The following is a 19843-nucleotide window of genomic DNA, read 5'->3' as shown; positions in this document are numbered from 1 at the left end:
TTGCCATATATCAAAAACGAATTGGAGTCCAATTCGTCCAATTATTGGACTTGTGTCTGACAGTGAATCATATTATATATTATATCCAATATATCTTTAAAAAGTTGCTTACATTACATACTTTTAGTAGTCTGTGGTATAGATAATAGGTAAACATTCAGTTAACATTTCGAGGTTATGTTTACATTAAATTTAACCATGTTTAGTGTTTACATATTTTCCCGTAGTCTAATCAACCTAGCCCAAATTGTGTATTGAAATGGAGAAATTAAAACAAATAAATCGTAAATGTAAAAGATTTTCAGCACGCTTAAAGACTTCAAAGGGAGTTCTATGTGTTGAAACACCAACTACTGTATGTAAACATTGCTTTGATTATATAAAAGATAAATTGTTTTTAAATTAACTACGTTTATTTATATAAATATTTTATTTGTCTAGAATATAGTGTTGTGCAACGTAGGCCAGGCTACTGGCTTCATTAAGGAAGATGCTAACAAACTCCTAGAGGAGCTCCCCACTGTGAACTTGCTTAAATACATTGCTGAAAAAGGCGAATCACACTCTTTTTTAGTGTTTGCTGATATTAAAAGTTCTCAACTGTTTTATGAAGCTCAGAATGGTAAAGCAAAGGCGATGAATGGAACAGTGATTTATATGAATTATGTCGAAGGGGGTGAGTTAATAATATCTATTTCTAAATTTTTGTCTATATTTAGTCACTTAAAAAAATGGAAACATTATAAGATTTAATATTAAGTACATAATAAGAAATTAATTTCTAGTTCCAAGTGATGAGATTCTTTGCACAGCAGATCCACCAAAAGGACTTCAAATAATACCTGATTTTATTACAATTGAAGAAGAAAAAGAATTTATTGCACTATTTGATTGGATAGATGAGTTTAACCTAAAGAATCGCCAAGTAAAACATTATGGGTATGAATTTAGATATGGCAGTAATGATGTGGATTTAAATGCCCCCTTAGATGAGAAAATTCCTCTTCAGTGTGACATTTTATGGGAAAGATTGAGAGCTCAAGGCATTGCTATAAATGTACCGGATCAACTTACGGTAAATAAATATTTGCCAGGACAAGGTAATAATTATCACTGTAGAGAATCAAAAGTTAATTATAAAATTCAGTTAAAAATAGAAATCCACACCTGTGAAATTTCTATGAAAATTGATGTACAGCTTAAAAAATACTTGGTTTGGGTCTGTCATATAATGTAGTGTATTAATTAAAAATTTCAGGAATTCCATCACATGTTGATAGACACAGTCCCTTTGGGGAAACAATATTATCTCTTTCATTAGGCTCAGATGTTGTTATGGACTGGAAGCATCATAGTAATAAATATGTACCAATTGTGGTGCCTGCTCGGTCTATGCTTGTTATGCAGGAGGAGGCAAGGTATGGTACTTTTATTACACCCAGGTTCTGGATAAGATATATTATCCTCCTACATAGTCCTTGGTACTGATAGTAAATTATGGAACATATTTAGAAGTATGGGAAAGAATCTCAAGTATTTTTGGCATGACAAATTGTATATTGTAATAGACTTATTTATGACATAAAATTACTGTTTCTACTGGTGTTTTATAAATATTAGTTTATATATAACTTGCATAATATTATATAAAATTTTTTGCTGCATTTTTAAATGTAAAATAAATAATATTATTATAATTATTATTTACAAATTATTATTCCTCCTAAAATTTCACTTCAATCTGTTTTATAGATATGACTGGCAACATGCTATTCAACCTCGTACATGGGACCCCATAGTAGAAACCAGAAAACACGAGAGAGTTATAACTGGTGATACCAGACCTCGGGGCACAAGAATATCTCTTACTTTCCGTAAGACAAGAGAGGGACCATGTAAATGTTGTTATAATATTTTGTGTGACCGATTTAACAATAATGGGGAGATAGACAATGTTTTAGCATCGCATTTAGAGGAGTTGCATGTCCATCAGGTACATTATTTGCCACCTTATAAATATAAGTACAAACATATGTTCAATTGTTTTGTATGGCCACATACTTGCTGATAAGTGATCTGTTTCAGGCAAACTATGTTAGGATATTATAATAAAGTTTAAACATAAAAATATATGTGAGTTCCTAGGTAACACTGAAAATGTTTAGAAAACCAAAAACGGCTTAAAGTTGCCAATACTTTTAATGTTTTCAGTAAACTCCGTTCCTCTCTACGTAGTAACTGTTAAGATACACTGAAAATGTTTAGAAAACCAAAAACGGCTTAAAGTTGCCAATACTTTTAATGTTTTCAGTAAACTCCGTTCCTCTCTACGTAGTAACTGTAGAATAATTATAGTATTGACTTTTATTAACATAACTTTTACATGTTAAAAGAAAAACACTTTTTTACGGATTATAGTTATGTATTGTATTTAAACTTATAATTATTTAAACATAATTTAAATTTAACCGACTTTTTACGTGCTTTACAGCGTGCGTGGTCACGGTGACATAGAATAATTACTTATGTGGAAATAAGTAAATAAAAGACTGATTTACATTAATTGTAGTTTACGCAAGTTAAAAAACAATATTTTAAACTAATAATATAGTATAATTAATGTATAACAGGTGTATGAACAAATAGCGGGCCACTTTAGTACGACACGTCACAAGCGCTGGCCTCGGGTTGATGAATTTTTGCAGAGCGTACCCTCTGGAGCAGTGTTACTAGACCTTGGGGCTGGAAATGGCAAGAATATACTAAACAGGAATGATATTCTACAGGTATGATATAAATAATATTGTCTAATTCAAACTCTTGCTTGAAATTTCGACTTACCACTACACATTTAAAATATACATTTGATGTTCTGTAAGAGCGTCTTCCAATATAATTCATGACAATGCAGTATTTAAAGGATAACAATTATGTTTGCTTGTTTTCTTATAATCGATGACGTCATACTCTTGTCGCGAACACCAGGAATGGTATTATTGTTTTTCTGTCACCTCGGCGTCACCAAAATAGCACAAAAGATTCTAGGCTAGGCATTAGGATGAAGGCAACGCGAGCAGCGGACAAATTAAACATGGAAGCTGTTGGCTGCGGGCCCCGCCCATGTCGACACATAACGGTAAAATCACCGACGAAAGAAAAGAGCAGTGGTATTAATGTTTGCAACCCCTAAAACGTGTTTGCGAAGTAATTCCAGCCGCTACAGGTATACACCTTTTTCTTAGAACAGGGGACAAACAGGTATGAGGCTCACCTCCGCCCATGGACACTCAATGCCAGAGGGCTCGCGAATGCGTTGCCGGCGTTTTAATGAATTAGTATGCTCTTTTCTTCTGGACCCTAAATCTAATTGTTTCGGAAATACTTCAGTGGGCATCTGGTTCCACGAAGTGGTTTTGCGCGGCAAAAACTGCATTAAGAAATTCTCAGTTGTGGAAAGTTGAGTTTGTGGTAAACAATTTCTTCCGTCATTAGAACATATTGAATTTAAAATTATTTTTACCATTATGTAATTGCTCTGGCATGAAATTAAATTAAAAATAATTTAATCCCAATATATTTAACTTTTAAATTTCAGATAGCAGGCGAACGTAGTGCAGGGCTGTTATTAGAATGTTCGGCGCACACACGCGCTATATCTGGCTCGGATTGTGTCAGACTTGACTTACTTCATTCGCCGTTAAGGGACGAGTGTGCGGACGTCATTATTTGTATCGCTGTCATACACCACTTTTGTAGCGAGGTGGGTGATATTCAAATGTTTACGTTCCTATACACGCAAAATTGCGATCGCAAGTTGGTGATTCTTTTAGTATCAAATTTTTTGTAACAAAAATATATATGTTACTTCTTACTAACAACTAAAATTAAGATGTGGTTTATTAAATCAGTCGTATTCTTCTTTTTGGAACCAAAGTGGCACTTGTATTTTTCTGACAAATTTTGTTAACCCTAGAAACACATGAGACTCTATGGTTAAACTCTATAGTTTTACAGTCTAAGGCCGAATAAATTTTAATTTGCCCCTGTGTTGATTTTTATACTTGAAAATTGGTCTGTGTGTTATAGAAACATAAAGAGTATTTTTTAACAATTTCAGGCAAGAAGGAAACAATCGATTCTTACAATCGCGCGTCTTCTACGTCCTGGAGGCGTCGCTCTCATTACAGTATGGGCCAAAGACCAGACCAAATCGAACTACTTGGACACAAACAAGGAAAACCGCGACACCGACCTAGTAACCACGATTGGAGGTGTAAATTTTCCAATACACGAAAATAGAACACAATTTCAGCATTCAGATCTCCTAGTGCCGTGGAAATTGAGGCAAATCCGGGATAAAAAGTTAACGAATACGTCTGACACGTTTTTGAGATATTACCACGTGTTTGAAGACGGCGAATTGGATGATTTGTGTAAACCGGAACTCGAGATTGAGAACAGTTTCTATGAGGAAGGCAATTGGTGTGTTGTTTGTAAGAAATTATAAAAAGTCCTTCCATATTGTACATCGGAGTCTTATTGTTAAATTAAAGACTGTTTTGTACTAATCACACTTCAAACGTCAAATCTCAGCTGTCTTACGTCATAGCTCGAGTCATCTGTCAATCATAGCTTCCCGGTGATATTGAAGTTTCCTAATGTCATATGTATACAGAATATAAAGTAAAAAGTACACTCGAAATTGTACCTAAAATAGTTTTAAAACGCCCGAAATGCGTAATTTCCAATTATCAGTGACCATTTTGGTAAAAGGTTTATTTTTTATCGCATGAAATGTCTTGCCTGGTAATGACAATGTCGGTGTAGCAATGGGACTTAATCTCGTCTATGTTAATTAAGAGCACAGGACCTGGATGACCGAGCTTAGCTCGGTATTTTTTTTTATAAATTGTGTTTTATATTTAAGTTTTTATTTGACTGACATCTTTAAACAAGCAATTCTATGTTTAAGTTGATAAAACACAAATAAAATGACATTTTCTAGAAATGATTCCTAGCTAAATCGATTTATTATTATTATTTATATTATATTAACCCTCTGTGGGTTTCGGGGGCGATAAATGCTAAATTTTATGAAAATCGTTGGAGCCGATTCCGAGATTTCAATTATATATATATATACAAGAATTGCTCGTTTAAAGATATAAGATGACAAACTTTCCGTTACTTGAAAACATAAAAGGGATCCATTGATGTGTCAGTGAGTTAGAAAAGAACATCGCTTTTGACCCGAAATAGCAGATACTGCAAATTAGACAATTAAAAAAAACTGGATTTTGACAATCAGGGGCAAATCGGAGGAGGGTAAATCCAAGAATCTATCTTCATAATCCTGAAATCCATACTTAGCTATGATTATAGGACAATTAATGAAAGATCCATGGCCATCACAGTTTACACCACAGAGTAAGAATTTTATGTGGACGCAAAATATACTTTAAAAAGTGCGACATTCAATCCAAATACGTAGAAAATAGATATATTATTCTGTTAAATAAAAATATAAATTCAATTTTTTTTAATTTTTAAGCCTATCGCATCTTAAAAATTCTTCAGGCTTATGGGTATGTTATCTAAAAAGAAAAACAACAACCAATTTCGACTTTTATTAGGAAAAAAACATCTACAAAATAAAAATTCTAAAAATATATATATATTATATAATTATATACATTTTTATATATAAATGTATATAATATTCATAAGTGACGGTACAGTATTACGTCAATTATACTATGCTAATAATTTGGTAACAACACAATTATGACATATACGTTCGAATATGGACATATTTTGTACGAACAATACGTAAAATTTAAAGGGTCAAGTAATAGATAGTAGAAGGTTTTGACATGAAACTGAAGACTCCTAAAAAAAGTATGACGCCCGTTAGTCAAAAAAAACTCTACTCCTTCGCCTCGAGTGAGAACAGTAACGATTCCCTGTCAATGTCAATACGGAGCCAGACTTTTCTTTAAGTCCCGTTTCTAAATGTCACCCTTAGCTCAAACTTTACAACAGATTTGTTAAGTATTCGAAATTACTGCCAGCTTGACAGTCAAACGCACAGATTAATTAGTATATGTCAATGCGATAGTCTCTTACAGACAGCTCGAAAGAATACATTTAGTTCCAAACTCGCCCGCGGAGTACTACCACGTTTTGTATACAAATATGAATTATTGCTTTTAGATATCTACTCCATTTTACATATTGTTCGTTCTAAGGCATTTCGTATGTCCCAAAGAAAATGGTTTTAACTTTTAAATAACACTTCATACTAGAAAACGAAAACTTTATTGAGGCTTCATCAAAGTCAATTGCAACAGAGGAATGACGGATATGGTAGACAGGTCAGCCAAAACAGCGTCGACATTTTGTATGGTGTTCACTTGAAATATATTCTCCTTCCTAAAGCTCAGTATTGCCAGCGCCAATAATGGTAGAATTTCTAAACAATCGTAGCCCAATATGGTGTCCCACAACAGCAAAAGTTGGTCAGGCGGTAAGTGACCGCTGAACGCCCGCATTATCCATTTGAAAACTACACGTATTCTGTGAATAAAAATAAATGTTCCCGATAGACAATAGAGACAATTTTGGGGCTTTAAGGTGCTAACCCAGCGCAATGGAGAGCACTGAGGCGCGCCCGCCCGTAAAAAGAATTAGTTGTTATGTAAAGTATTAAATTAATGTAAATAGTATCTTCTTTCTGACGGATTACTTGGCTTGTAATAAAATATTTTTATAATAATTTGTATTTTTTTTTCTATCGAGCAAAGTTATTTAGATCGTGTATCGATCTTCCAGAATGGATACATAAACTACTCAACTCCACAATTTATTTTTTCCATTTACTTTAAGGAAGGGTCACAAAAAATGGAAAGAAACGATTTACTTTCTTGGAGTGTGGCGACTTGATAGGTTCTTAATCAGTCAAACCTAAAATAGTTTTCCCCATACCAGTCACAAAACCTAGCAACTAAAAAACAATTGTGTGTTTACAAAAGTAGTGAGTTTTACGGATCCATCCCAAAAACTTTTTGTACATAAAAACATGAAAGAAAACTTACGGATTGATATTAATATTTCGAAAATGAATCCATAATAACGGTTCGTTTGCTTCTAATAACCTCTCATACAGTAAACAAAGCGACACAATACCCTTAAAATGTATAAAATATTTATAATTGCGTCTATTATACAAAAAATGTGTGCACACGGATCAAAAACTACTGAACTGATTTTGATGGGCTATTTTTTTACACTCATAGGTACATTGGTACAACAAACAACAAAAGTAAAATAGAAGATTTTGAGAAATATGAATTATAATTTCCAAACATGTGATAAAACATTAAAGAAATTTAGTAGACGTGATCAGATGACTAAATAGATTATCATAGTATATATATATAATATCCGACAACCTCCCTTTTTGGGGTCGGTTAAAATAGAGCAGTAGGTTCGTTTTCCTGTTGTGTACCAATGGAGTTTCTATATGCGCATTTAACGTTCACCCGACTAGTGAAGGAAAACATGGTTAATAACTATGGCTTAGGCCTTGGACACAAAAAGTCGACAACTTGGACACAAAATGTGTCAGGCAAGGGAGGCTGTTCACCTACTTGTCCATTAGATTGACAAATGATCATAGAATAGGTAAATTTGTAGCCCAGATTTAAAAAAAGTTGTAGGGCACTAATTTTATTTTTAAATAAATTATTGCTACATTAAAAGTTCTCAAACAAAATGTGACAATATTAAGAAAACTTTTCTAAAACATAATATTGTATGTACCTGCGGGTGTGTAGAAATATAATGCAATTTGTGCCAGTAGCGAATATAAAACGCTCGAAAAATAAAATACAATTGCACAGGATCGTCATATATGTAACAAAATGGGGTCGCTGAAAATTAATTGGTAAAAATTATGATCAGTTTAGATATTAATTCTGGCGCAATTCAATCTTCCTACACAAAAGAAATTACGTTTAAAAATTCGGTACCTCGCCTAATATGTCTTATCGACGACCTTCCAACAGTTCAGACACATTTTTGTGACCACTTGATGTTAGGTGGCTACCAAATCGAAACTATTATAATCGAACCGGCATATAATCTATGGTATTAGCCTCTGACTTAGAGAAGAGAGAAAGAAGCCGTAATATAAGAGTCGACATGGCTCATACCAGAAGCAAACCTTGGACCGGAGGTTTATCCTCTATTATAAAAAAACGATTAATCACACAACAGATACACCAATATATCATTCTCTCTACCTCTTCCTTTTTTCTTTTGTTTTTAGTCAAAAACATTTAAGATTTGCCTCAGGAGTCATTATTAACGCTAAGTATCGACTTTTAATCTTACTTTGTTTATATACCTATCTTCTTCGTTCTTTTTAGCTAATTTAAGGATATGTGGAACAAACAGACCGCACGAACAGAGTTTCTCATGTTAAATATCATTATTAGTAAAATAGGTAAGACTTAAATTAAATAAATCTCGGTCCGTCTTAAAACTTACCGTACATAGTGAAGCCATGAAAAGGAATAATTCCACTTGGCGGGAAAACTGTGATACTGTCAGCAGATGTCTGTTTACCTTTGATCGTGACATTTAGAGCATTACCAATAGAGCCTTTTAGGTTGTGTAGGACATCACTATCTCTCGAGAAACAGAGCATAACCTAAATTAAAAATATAATATAATAAAAAGAAATAATAAGAAAGATTAGAAGAAAGATATAATAAATAAGAAAGATTCGCCTTTTATTTGCAACTAAGTATTGAACTTTTAAAGTTTCTTTCTTTTAGAAATCGTACTCGATGTAATACGATTTACACCAGAAAATATTGAAGTTATACTTCTTTAGGCGCGTTATGAAAAATTTATGAGAGTGAAATTTTCCGATGCGCACGCACCGTGACACGAAATTAACAGAATGAAGTTAGGTCTAGGTGAAAATAGATATCTATGTTCAAGTTGTACCTATATTCTTGTAATTTTATACTTAGAACTCGTGTTTCGTAACAGTACAATTAAACAGTGTGAATAAATAGATATTACTTTGGTGTTTTTAAATTAATTTCATATACAACTCTGATAGTATTTACTAATAAAATATTTTTGATTAGTTTTATTATTTATCCTTAATCACTATAGCATTTTAGTTATTTTTTTTCGATACGCCAAAGAAGCTTAACTTCTAAGGCGTGTATATAAGTATACACACTCTTTTTATAATATATCACATTTATTTACTAACCACTTTTTGCCCATTTAATGATAAATACAATAAACACATTACGAGCGAATAATCATTCGTTAATCTGCAGTGAATTAATGCAGGACACAGCTTACTGTATATATTTATTATAATATTTTTGCTATTATTAGGCAAGGTTTCTCGTTAGTTCTTTCTTAAATAATACTGACCTGATACAATAAATCTTCAAAAACAAAATATTGGTCATCGTTAGATGCGGTCAGCTGAACATCTTTAAAGATCAACTTGTCAATCATCAGATCCACTTCCAGCACACTCTTTTTTAGTCTATTGAAGTACGCCGTTTGCTTAAAGAATTAAAAAAGCGAATAAAAATAATTAATTATGAAATTATTATAAAACTAAACGATAGAAATGTGACACAGCTACTTTAGCTTTAGTTAGCAGGCTACTTTATAAATCAATAGGAAAATTCCGCAAGCACAGTCGCAAGGTTAGATTTAGAAACGAGACTTTAGTCCGAAATATGATGCTCCTGTATGTCATAAATCTGAATTTTTAAAAGATTTTACAATGAATATGAAGCTTGTTAATTCTCTTGTTATTTTTTAAATAAACGTCATACCAAAGCTCTGCCATATTACAACGCCTGCCTGATAATACCAATCAGAGGTTAAGACAAAATCGCAAAATGCGAGACGTGACCAATTATCGCTAAACAAATTTGTATGGAAATGGTCACATGATAAAGGATGAGCTAATGTCATTCATTTGGCGGTAGTGGGTCACGCCTGTCGGAAAGTGACTTTGTCCAGAGCCCCTAATATTTTACACAAAGCTGCTATTATAAAAATATAATCCAAAATAACTACACCTATTTAAAATCTTATATAAGAAATATATTATCAAAATAAGCAACTTAGTTTACAAAAAAGGTTCAAATCGATTACTAATCTAGATCTAAACTAAAATCTAGACTAGTGTATACGGCCTTATTAAAAAATTAAACATTGACTGTAAACCTCCGAAAATATATCCATGATTCAACTCAAATAGACATAAAAAGCACACAATTATCATCAAAGGACAAGAATAATGGGAAAGGTTAGACTGACTGGCGTAATTAATTAATAATTGAAGTTAGCAAATACCGAAATAACTACAAGTCCGTATGTAAGTTGCCAAAAGAATTATTGTCTTTATATAAAAAATAAATATATAACGAACACTATGTGACGCGAATTCATTAGGCATATGTATTGTCTATTATATTATCTGTAAAACTAGGGCAAATATCTGATACAGATACCGGCTAACATCTTGGACAAATGTCTTTGCTCTCCACTCCCATTTTCAAGCTCAAGAAGTTTGCCGATATATATACAACAACAGAATCACTATGAAAACTAACCTGTGCACCAACATCAGCACCAAGTACTTGAGCCCAAAGCTTCGCCCTCAAGCACTGAGGGCTTCCCTTCTTCAAGTACTCTTGAATAACTGGCGCGTAGCCCAAAGTCGTGACCCTTTCACCTAAACCTATTCTTTCCGCTTCTATAGTTGAAAATCCAGTGACTGCACTGGGCATATTCGGATTGACACCTAACAAGGGTTCACCGTTTGTCCATTCCAGGTATATTTTACGCTAAAAATTTTTTCAATTTTGATTTGTATGTGTATTAAACGGATATTTTATCGCGGATTTGCTTACGTCACACTTACATAAGTTTTATTGTACTGTACTATCGGGAAGTGAGTATTTTTCATATATGGTTAGAAACAGCATTTTAAACAAATATTTAGCGCTAAGAGTAAGGATATACAAGAGAATTAGCGCTACGTTAAAGTTTAAGGACTAAACTTTAAATTAGGATAAACGAGACTTTTTAATAAATCTTGACTAAGGCTGTTATTCTAGCGCCTGTCAACATAAATCTGTTTTCAAGAACTGTCAAATGATTAATTTTTTGATTTTGATACATATTATATGCTCAAACAAAGATTGTGACTTACGATACCTTGTTGAATACGGGCCAGTTGAAGCGAGAGCTAGCGAAATTCTTACTTTCGTTTCATATTACTCACCTAAGCCGTAAGATAATTTGCCGAGCTGAGTGTACATAATAAATTAACTTCAGAGATACGTCGAGGATTATAAAAGGGTAAAATAAGTTGTATGCGATTTCTTCATACTAGGCCACGAGTCATGAACAACAAGTCACGAATTTTGCCTTCATGTTCTATTAATTATATAAAATTCCTTATTTAAAACAAAATTAGACTAATTCCAAATTATAATCAACGTTATTATGGTGTGCAATTATTTACTCGACTTACCAATTGATCTAAATTCTTAACTTGAAGGGGCAGATGAGCGAATTCCCACTTAGGTTCACCTCTAGAAAGTATAATTTGGTTCACATTCGCTTTATTTAATAAATAACAATGTTTAATTAATTTAAACTATTCGGTAAGGGTCATTATAATGTAAAGGATTTACTTACTCTTTAGTATAAGGAACATATCCAGATAACGTCAATAAAACTTCTAAAAAATCCTTTGGTGCATACACGGGTCTGTATTTTGATAAATCTAAAAAGTTCTCAGAATATGTATTTTATTACTACAAAACTATCTTGATGTAAAATATATTTGAAATATTGTATTTTTAACACCTTTGGCTAATCAAAAGATATAAGAACGACATTATAGTATTAAAACCAAGTATTACCGAGTATTGACTAGTATACGTAATCTCACCTGAATTGTATGTACTAAGCTCATTCCACTTATCCGAGAGTTCCTCTTGCTCGCTTTGGGATCGCACCTTCGCCAAAGACGTTTCTAAATCTGAACACATCGAATTTAGTGATTTGTGAATCCTTTTTTCCCATTGCGCACTTGCTTTTGATAATGATGTTAGAGGATCGAGTTTCTGAAATTGTGTATTCATCGGATTTAATACATCAAATTCACTATGTCAAATGCATGGCTATCTTGATTAGTAGGTTTATAATAGGATTATAATAGTTTTTTGTTAAGGGTTCCCAAAACTCGAAATGGTTTATGTCCGCCTGAAGGCTGCTAAGTATCACTTTTTTGGTTTTTGAAATACATTTAGACATGTCCCAATTTCAAATATCAGCCCTAGTTTTGTATAATTTGTAACGTATACAATATAGACAGTATGTTAAAATTTCGAACATATCAGTCACCAACTTATACTGCAAAACAGCGGATTCAATTGCAAATGCAATTAAATCGTTAACAAGTTCTAAAACTATTAAAGTAACTTTGAAGAGAAAATAAGCTAGCTATATGTGTAAACGTATAGTTTAAATTATGGACTATAACTAGGTATATTGGGACAGGCAACCTATGTGTAGTCTAGTGAAGTCTCACTAATAAAAGCTTGCTGCATGATTCACTCCTTATTATTTCGCTAGCATTGAACACATGAAAAACTAAATAGCGTTGTCCTTTTGCAGCATTTGTCCAACTAACAGGAATTGTTAATTAAAGCTCGATTTGTGTTTATATATTTTTTTCTCCGAACTTACTTCTTAACTTACATTTTGCTTATTCTGTGATCGTACCCAATGGAAAACTGTGTTTCGTAATTTTGTATCCAAGCCCTTTTCTTTCATTGCCTGTTGAAGTGTCTGTTTGAAATCCTCTTTCTTTACGTTCGGTGACGAAACTAATTTCTATAAAAGTATAGTTATACGATTTTATTACAAGTCATAGTAGAAATATAAAATACCCACTATATAAACCCTAATCCTAACATAACTATACATAAGATCACAACTTACTTGAACATCGCTATAAAATGATTTGTAAATGGACAAGTTTTTCAATTCTTCGGCTAATTTCATAGCTGTATGGTGGATTGCATCTTCTTTTAAACTTTCCATTATATTTTAAAAGTTGTTTACTAAAAAGCCTGGATTTTTTTAGTATATGATTCAGGTTCTAAATTGGATCCGTCATATCGTTCCTTTCAACGATTATCCTTATAACAGTGGTTGCTATAGTAACATTAGATTAAGTTGGATATCATTCGACCGTAAAATCTATGATTAAACAATGTATTACAATACGCAAAGGTGCTGTGGTTAGCACAAATCACATAAAATAATGCATTTTTAATAACAATTAATTTGGTCTACAAGTGTATACAATTAATTTCAAAAGGCAGCGCCAATCTAAAGTTCATTGAATTCGTAAATGGTCAGTGTCATAATATCAACAATGCAAACCGTGCCACTTATGTCAAAGCGACAGATCTTGTTTATGTCATGCTGAAATAAGACAAAAACAAAAATTGACTTAAATTATCAGCTCTCATAGTCGTCATAGTTGATACTTGATTGATAAATCTAATCGTAAACATTTATTTCAGAGGAAGGTCAACTTTATCTTATTAATTTTTAGTTATTCAAGCACAATATATTAATGCTTGTATAATATACAGCGTAAAGTCTTAAAAGTATAATGGGAAAAATATTTCTTGACCACATTGGAGGAACTCGGCTGTTTCTTTGTGCTGCTTGTGATGTTGTTCTTACAAATCGATCAGAGCTTATAAGTACAAGATTCACTGGAGCTACAGGTCATTGTGTTTAATTGTATAATAACATACCGCAATACCCCAACTCTTTCCTATGTAGTTATTAGTAACTAATGAGGCTCACCACAACTTTCACTTTAGATTACAAAAACTGTGTTTATTGTTTTCAGGCCGTGCATTTCTGTTCCATAAAGTAGTAAATCTAATTTATTCTGAGGTTCAAGACCGTGTTATGTTAACTGGTAGGCATATGGTGCGAGATGTATCTTGCAAAAACTGTTGCACTAAACTTGGCTGGGTGTACGAGTTTGCTACGGAGGAGAACCAACGGTTTGTAAAATTAAGTAAAATTCAATTTTATTGTACATAATATATGAATAAAATAGATTTTCTTTATTTGTTACAGCTACAAAGAGGGCCGTGTTATTTTAGAAAGAGCCCTAGTAAATGAAGCAGAAGGTTTTGAAGAGATTCCTGTAAATAATGATGATTAAATTGCCCATGTGAATTTTTTTCTCTGGAAGTTTCAAATATGATGCTTAATTTATATTTTTTACTTCTAAAACATAAGAATATATTATAGTAGGTATTGGTAAATTTAAATTTTGTGATAACTAATCTTAGGTATTATACTCTCTAACAGTAGTAAAAATATTTAATTTGTAATTTTTTAATCACTATTATGAATTTTAGTATTTAAAATCTATGTATGATCTCTAAAATAAACAAACATTGAAACCCTGTTTTCATTTTACTATTATCAATAACTTACATAACAGATGTAAATAAAACAACTTGACTTAATACAATATCACATTTTATTTATTATTATATTACATAACACAACATATATCTTTTGCAGATAACAAAATTTGCTTTTCTAAGGTTTATGAAAAAAATTATTAAGCTCAGCTTTTATATTGGAATATAAATAAAAATGCCAACAACAAAAATAGCTATAATATTTGAACACTGAATGTTAAATAAGGCTTCATTAAGAAATTGCTATATTTTGAAAGTGCTGTTTGAAGCAATAAAAACTGGATTGAATTTCCATCTTGCCACCTATCTTTAATAGATTTTGAAGTGCCGGTTTAAAAAAAAAATACCTACAAGATAGCTTACGTAAATAACATTCATTATTCAAAGTGTAATAAAGTACATCCTACTTTTAAATAATAAAAATCCTTACAAAATTGCGCACCACCACCCATGATTAAGGGTGTTACTTCATTCAAAAGCACCTTACATTATTACATAATAACATACAGACAATACAAAAGAAGTATAAACATTGCATATTTTATATAAACAATATTAAAGGAAAAATTTAGTACTGTCTATATTATAAATAAAAATATATTTTGTCTAATTTTGAAGTATTACCAGACACACAATCATTGCCCCACCAATATTATAGGTAATCAAGACACTGTTGTTTAAAAAAATATTTTTGCACCTATAAAAAGCTCTATCTTAAACCTAATACATTCTCTTGTACTCAATGAGGCAATATTTTTAAATCTTTTTCATACATACTCAACTAATGACATTTCTAAGAATCAGGGAATTCTCCTCATTATACACCAGAACAGCAAATCAAACGGTTATATTTTATGTTCACTTCAGAACCAATTCGAGATCACTATAAAGCCATCATCATAGACTTTGTGTAGTACTTTAAAGCAATGATTTGAAACATTGTCAGGTCTCCTTTACCACATATTATTTTTGCATTATCATCACCAAGACATTTTCTTCTTTCTGTACATTTCTTAATATTTTTTAAACTACATATAAATTATGATAAAATCCATATTTGAATATGCATTTAACACTTAATATTATATTTTTAAAGGAATATAAAATATTCACTAAATTAAAGAAAGCTATAGCAGACTACTTAGTGCTCCTTTTGTTTATAACCATAAGATTTTTATACCTTTTCTCTTATATAACAAAACTTAAATATTGTTTGCATTATACTTGATAAAAGTGCCTTTAAGTATTTATACAATAACAATAAATAAATGATATATAATCCTTGCTGCATAATAATAATCTTATTAAGAAAACCTAAACAATGCATTCTAAGAACATAGAAAAGATTCAAAACATGTGTATTGATTAGCGCCTTGAATAATCTATAATCTAATATTTTTTTATTTATAAAGCATTTTATAGCATATCCTTACCTCTAACAGGTCAGAATCATACACGGGGTGAATCAGGCGCAGGTTCCGCTGCTATTAAACCAACTCGTTGCTTTTCAGTTTCGATAAATTCTAACAAGGCCATGTAAATAAATTTGTACTGAGCTTCATTCTGGACCATACCAGAGCGCTGGTCTCTTACCATTTGTACAGTGCGATGTACATCGATTTCACAGTCAAACCCTTCTTTCCTTATTTGATCTAATATCATGTCAATGACAATGAAAGTGCCAGTGCGACCAATACCAGCTGAGCAGTGGACACAAACTACAGCTTGCTCGGGTGGCTCCGAACCTGTCATAATCTGCTGCAACCTGAAATTTACATCTAATAAAATGTTTAGTACTCGGCCTGGCTCTGAAGGAACACCATGATCTGGCCATGCAGTAAAGTGAAAGTGGTATATAGTTCTTTTTACATCTGACTCATCCTTTTTAGTTACAATAAAGCGTCTTAGAGTATAATCTTGAGTTGATGATTCAGATTCATTATAAATAGTGTATTTCTTTATAACTTCTGTTTTATTTAGTTCAGGCCAGTAACGTTCACATTTGACTTTGCCACGCTCAATCTCTTTTGTAGTCATAATAATAATGCGCACATCTTCCTGCCATATCATTGACCAGAATTGATAAATTGTGGTGGAAAGGCATCCTTGTGTAGCAATGTATAGTTTGTTATACACATTTTCTGGGTCCCCATTAACTACATTTTTTTTTACTCTTTTTTGGCCAACTGCATCAATATAATTTGTTGTCTGAGGGATTGAAGGTTCAGTTTTGGGTTTGTAAGTTCCATTTGTTTTGCCAGTTTCTGAAGGAGTTTCTTCTGTAATGATAACTGGGGTGTGTGCAGGAGATGACTTATCTTTTAGATCTCGTTTTGAAAAGCCATGTTGTGAGGAATTTTCATATGTTCCATTGGTATCATGCTCTTGTGTGTCTATAAAATCAGACCTAATGTAGTTAGCATTGATATAGTCAGAACCGGGTGGGGCATCTGGTGGAATATCATTTAAAATCACTCTTGTATGGTCAAAGGGTATAATATTTTTGTATCTATTTTTTCTTATATTCTCAGGTTTTGATCCTTCCATCCTATCAAATAACTGCAAGTTTTCCATCATCTGTAATGTCTCAAATTCTTCCCAAAAACCTTGTTTATATGCCATACTTTCTATTGGACCCTCATTTTCTTTTTGTAATTGTTTAACACGTGTATGAAAGTGTTGTACCTGAATACGAGTAGCATTAAAGGGTTGTATTAGTCTGAGAACATCCCCTGTTGTTTCAACCATAGGGTAATTGCGATAGTGTTCTATTAGGCTAACGAGATCATCAAACTGTTGACCTCCACCAACATCATACTTATTGTCTTTACGTCTTATTATGACATGTGTTACACGATCTCTTGTGCGCACTGATAAAACAAAATCACCAGGTTGCCTTTGTGATTCTCTAACTAAAAAGGAACCACTTCTACCATTCTCCAGCATCATTCTTTCTGCCTCTTTTGCTGTAAGCTGACCATGGTACCACCTTTCAGTTGTAGGATCAGCACAATTTAAGGGTGTTTTTAACCTAATTATACTACCACTTATTTCACGCAGCTGGCCTTGATTGTCCATATAATATTGGACTAGTTCTGAAAGAGTAGCAAACTTTTCACCTCCATAAAGATCAAGAAATTCTCCATTATTTTGAATTTTGATGTGTGTTACCTCACTTCCTCTTCTTACAGATAGTGTAAAATCACCTTTGTTGCTCATGCTTGGCCTAGCTAAAAAATAACCATCTCGTCCTCTGTCCAAAAGTAACTTCTCTGCATCCACACCATTTAGATATGGGTGAAACCATCTCCGTGTTATCATCTTACAGTGTTATTACCCAAAATTTTACAATTGGGTGTTTATAAATGGTTCTTATCAAATAAATACTACCTGAGTCTTGCACCTCCTTGCACCAAAATGAACCATCTGAAATTATCAAAAGGAATGATAACAAATTGTTTTGCTATAAAGTAGTTATATGTAAAAAGTATTTATTTCTATTATGTTTGCCAAAACCTAAGACAACAGATCCCAGAAATCATTTCATTCTTCTGTAAATTATATCAAAAATGTGCAATTATAGTATAATTTAACTTAGTAACTATATAAGTAAATTGTATTGAAGTCAGTTAAAATGTCTTCTTCCATTATATGTTACATCATAATGGCATAAGCACCATAAAAGGGATCACACATTATACAGACACACCCCCTGTTTCAAATGATTTGATTTAATAAGACATTGTGTATATCTTTATTAGTTTTAACATGTATACCAACAACATAATAAACTTATAAATGTAGAAAAAAATGTCCTTTGTATAATAGAATTTAAATGAATAGCCTTATAAATTGAATATATAATTAAAATGTAAAAATTGGATGTAAGCTATCATCAAACCGTGTTGTTATTTTATAATAAACACATTTTACCAATATTTATAAACTAAACAACAATACCAACCAACAATATCATATGGTTTGCAAATTTGTAATTGTCTATACCATACACACTAACACTAAAATATACTAAGAGGAATTTATATTACGTACGTATTTATATATACGTTAGTAAGAACACAAAGGTAATCCAGCTAACAAAAAATACTCCTACACCTTGTGAAAATATATTTCAATGCTTGAGATCTTACCTCATGAAAGGCACCCATGCAGCAACCAACACACCGTATTCCTTAAAAATAGTAGTTAAACGTTTCGAAGTGTTGTTGCTATGCTGACTTTAGACTTTTTTGTATCACTATTTTCAAGGGCGTATTCACGCGATCTCCCATAATAATATTAGTTATAGATATTACATGAAATAAACACAAAAAAAATCTATCTTGGAAGGAAATTAAAGAGACAATAACTAAGAGAGTTCAACATAGAAAGACGAAAAAATATTTTTTCTTTCAATTCGGGCTTCCAAGACAGTTTGAGCTGTGACTTCAGACTGGAAAGTCAGTGGACTTGTAAAACAAATTGTCTGTGTGTCTGTGCCATTTCTATGTCAATGATTTCTCTCACCACAGAGTATGTAGGTAAGCGTAATCATAACATTATGATTATACGAAAAAAACCATTACTCTCGATCTGATCAAATTTTTACATAAGAATCTAAAATCTAAATAATTATTACTTTTCTTGTACAGAAAAGAGCCCATACATACAGGCTATATATTAAAATTTAAGTAAAATGAAAATTAAAAAACAGTAATTAATAGTTCCGAAAATATATTCCTAAATCATAACTATTTATCTTCTTTAGAATCAGATTTAAGAGATTTTCCAAAATAACTAGATATAACTTTTCGGACTGCTTGGCGTTTGTTTTGCGATGAGCCTTCTCCATGTTGGAACGGAGATTTAGGCCAATGTTCAGCAAAGCTCTGACGCCTAAATACTTTGCCTAGAGATTGCCATTTTTGCTCTGGAGCTACGTCCTTGTCTTCAAAGTTTTCCTGACTTTCTGAAGGCCTGTCACCCTTAAAAGCGAATTAATTTAATATGTAATGTGGTCGACACAAACAACAGTACAAAATAAAATTTTGTTAGCAAAGGAATTGTATTACTGACATCATTAGATTTTGTTGACCGCAGTTGATTTCTGAAGAAATTTGTAATAGATTTCTTCCACGTTTTGAGATTTTTATACGAGCGCAACTCCATGCTACTTGTACCTTCACCGGGTATATTGTTTTTTTTATTATGTACCTTCTCTTCTTCCTTTGAATGTATTTCATTTTGTAACTGAC

General features: G+C 32.2%; 4 protein-coding genes across 8 annotated transcripts; 2 read left to right on the top strand and 2 right to left on the bottom strand.

Annotated features, from left to right (window-relative positions):
- Window positions 1–106: 106 nt before the first annotated feature.
- LOC110998356 (alkylated DNA repair protein alkB homolog 8) lies at window positions 107–4526 on the top strand. The gene is made up of 8 exons (XM_022266951.2): window positions 107–355; window positions 442–676; window positions 786–1100; window positions 1259–1418; window positions 1753–1993; window positions 2631–2786; window positions 3596–3760; window positions 4118–4526. Exons 1-8 carry the CDS (start codon window positions 260–262, stop codon window positions 4505–4507), a joined length of 1758 nt encoding a protein of 585 aa, XP_022122643.2. The 5' UTR covers window positions 107–259; the 3' UTR covers window positions 4508–4526.
- Window positions 4527–6001: 1475 nt separating this feature from the next.
- On the bottom strand, window positions 6002–13529 carry LOC110998353 (TBC1 domain family member 19). Of its 2 annotated transcripts, XM_022266946.2 has the most exons (11): window positions 13069–13529; window positions 12826–12960; window positions 12014–12188; window positions 11758–11845; window positions 11591–11651; window positions 10665–10898; window positions 9463–9600; window positions 8551–8713; window positions 7822–7931; window positions 7095–7186; window positions 6002–6576 (listed from the first exon to the last, which is right to left on the bottom strand). In XM_022266946.2, exons 1-11 carry the CDS (start codon window positions 13168–13170, stop codon window positions 6318–6320), a joined length of 1557 nt encoding a protein of 518 aa, XP_022122638.1. In that variant the 5' UTR covers window positions 13171–13529; the 3' UTR covers window positions 6002–6317. The 2 variants fall into 2 exon arrangements, with proteins under 2 accessions (XP_022122638.1, XP_045487958.1); XM_045632002.1 differs by lacking the exons at window positions 7095–7186; window positions 7822–7931 and having other exon boundaries at window positions 6537–6576.
- Window positions 13530–13599: 70 nt separating this feature from the next.
- On the top strand, window positions 13600–14580 carry LOC110998354 (protein yippee-like 5). 2 transcript variants are annotated; one of them, XM_022266947.2, is made up of 3 exons: window positions 13600–13868; window positions 13997–14156; window positions 14233–14580. In XM_022266947.2, the coding sequence occupies exons 1-3, from the start codon at window positions 13751–13753 to the stop codon at window positions 14318–14320; spliced, it is 366 nt and encodes a 121-aa protein (XP_022122639.1). In that variant the 5' UTR covers window positions 13600–13750; the 3' UTR covers window positions 14321–14580. The 2 variants fall into 2 exon arrangements, with proteins under 2 accessions (XP_022122639.1, XP_022122640.1); XM_022266948.2 differs by having other exon boundaries at window positions 14213–14580.
- A 46-nt stretch (window positions 14581–14626) lies between these two features.
- On the bottom strand, window positions 14627–19069 carry LOC110998328 (tyrosine-protein phosphatase non-receptor type 11). 3 transcript variants are annotated; one of them, XR_006750794.1, is made up of 3 exons: window positions 18740–19069; window positions 17979–18014; window positions 16237–16353 (listed from the first exon to the last, which is right to left on the bottom strand). XR_006750794.1 is itself a non-coding variant. In XM_022266896.2 (2 exons), the coding sequence occupies exon 2, from the start codon at window positions 17907–17909 to the stop codon at window positions 16038–16040; it is 1872 nt and encodes a 623-aa protein (XP_022122588.2). In that variant the 5' UTR covers window positions 17910–18014; window positions 18740–19065; the 3' UTR covers window positions 14627–16037. The 3 variants fall into 3 exon arrangements, 2 of the variants coding, with proteins under 2 accessions (XP_022122588.2, XP_022122589.2); XM_022266896.2 differs by having other exon boundaries at window positions 14627–18014; window positions 18740–19065; XM_022266897.2 differs by lacking the exons at window positions 17979–18014; window positions 18740–19069 and adding an exon at window positions 17760–17876 and having other exon boundaries at window positions 14627–17683.
- Between the last annotated feature and the right edge of the window lie 774 nt (window positions 19070–19843).

Source organism: Pieris rapae, chromosome 17, assembly GCF_905147795.1.
Source record: "Pieris rapae chromosome 17, ilPieRapa1.1, whole genome shotgun sequence".
Classification (NCBI taxonomy): domain Eukaryota; kingdom Metazoa; phylum Arthropoda; class Insecta; order Lepidoptera; family Pieridae; genus Pieris; species Pieris rapae.
The sequence above is the reverse complement of the archived record's forward strand: the minus strand, read 5'-3'. Positions and strand labels throughout refer to the sequence as shown.

What these genes read in the sequence shown, in the direction of transcription:
- LOC110998356 (XM_022266951.2), top strand. Translation starts at nt 260, where the DNA reads ATGGAGAAATTAAAACAAATAAATCGTAAATGTAAAAGATTTTCAGCA. An exon ending in ACAGGAATGATATTCTACAG is followed by an intron (nt 2,787 to 3,595) that starts GTATGATATAAA and finishes TTTAAATTTCAG; the next exon opens with ATAGCAGGCGAACGTAGTGC. An exon ending in TACACCACTTTTGTAGCGAG is followed by an intron (nt 3,761 to 4,117) that starts GTGGGTGATATT and finishes TAACAATTTCAG; the next exon opens with GCAAGAAGGAAACAATCGAT.
- LOC110998353 (XM_022266946.2), bottom strand. Translation starts at nt 13,170, where the DNA reads ATGGAAAGTTTAAAAGAAGATGCAATCCACCATACAGCTATGAAATTA. An exon ending in GCTTAGTACATACAATTCAG is followed by an intron (nt 11,846 to 12,013) that starts GTGAGATTACGT and finishes AGAACTTTTTAG; the next exon opens with ATTTATCAAAATACAGACCC. An exon ending in TATGTTCCTTATACTAAAGA is followed by an intron (nt 11,652 to 11,757) that starts GTAAGTAAATCC and finishes TATACTTTCTAG; the next exon opens with AGGTGAACCTAAGTGGGAAT.
- LOC110998354 (XM_022266947.2), top strand. Translation starts at nt 13,751, where the DNA reads ATGGGAAAAATATTTCTTGACCACATTGGAGGAACTCGGCTGTTTCTT. An exon ending in AAGATTCACTGGAGCTACAG is followed by an intron (nt 13,869 to 13,996) that starts GTCATTGTGTTT and finishes TATTGTTTTCAG; the next exon opens with GCCGTGCATTTCTGTTCCAT. An exon ending in GCTACGGAGGAGAACCAACG is followed by an intron (nt 14,157 to 14,232) that starts GTTTGTAAAATT and finishes TATTTGTTACAG; the next exon opens with CTACAAAGAGGGCCGTGTTA.
- LOC110998328 (XM_022266896.2), bottom strand. Translation starts at nt 17,909, where the DNA reads ATGATAACACGGAGATGGTTTCACCCATATCTAAATGGTGTGGATGCA.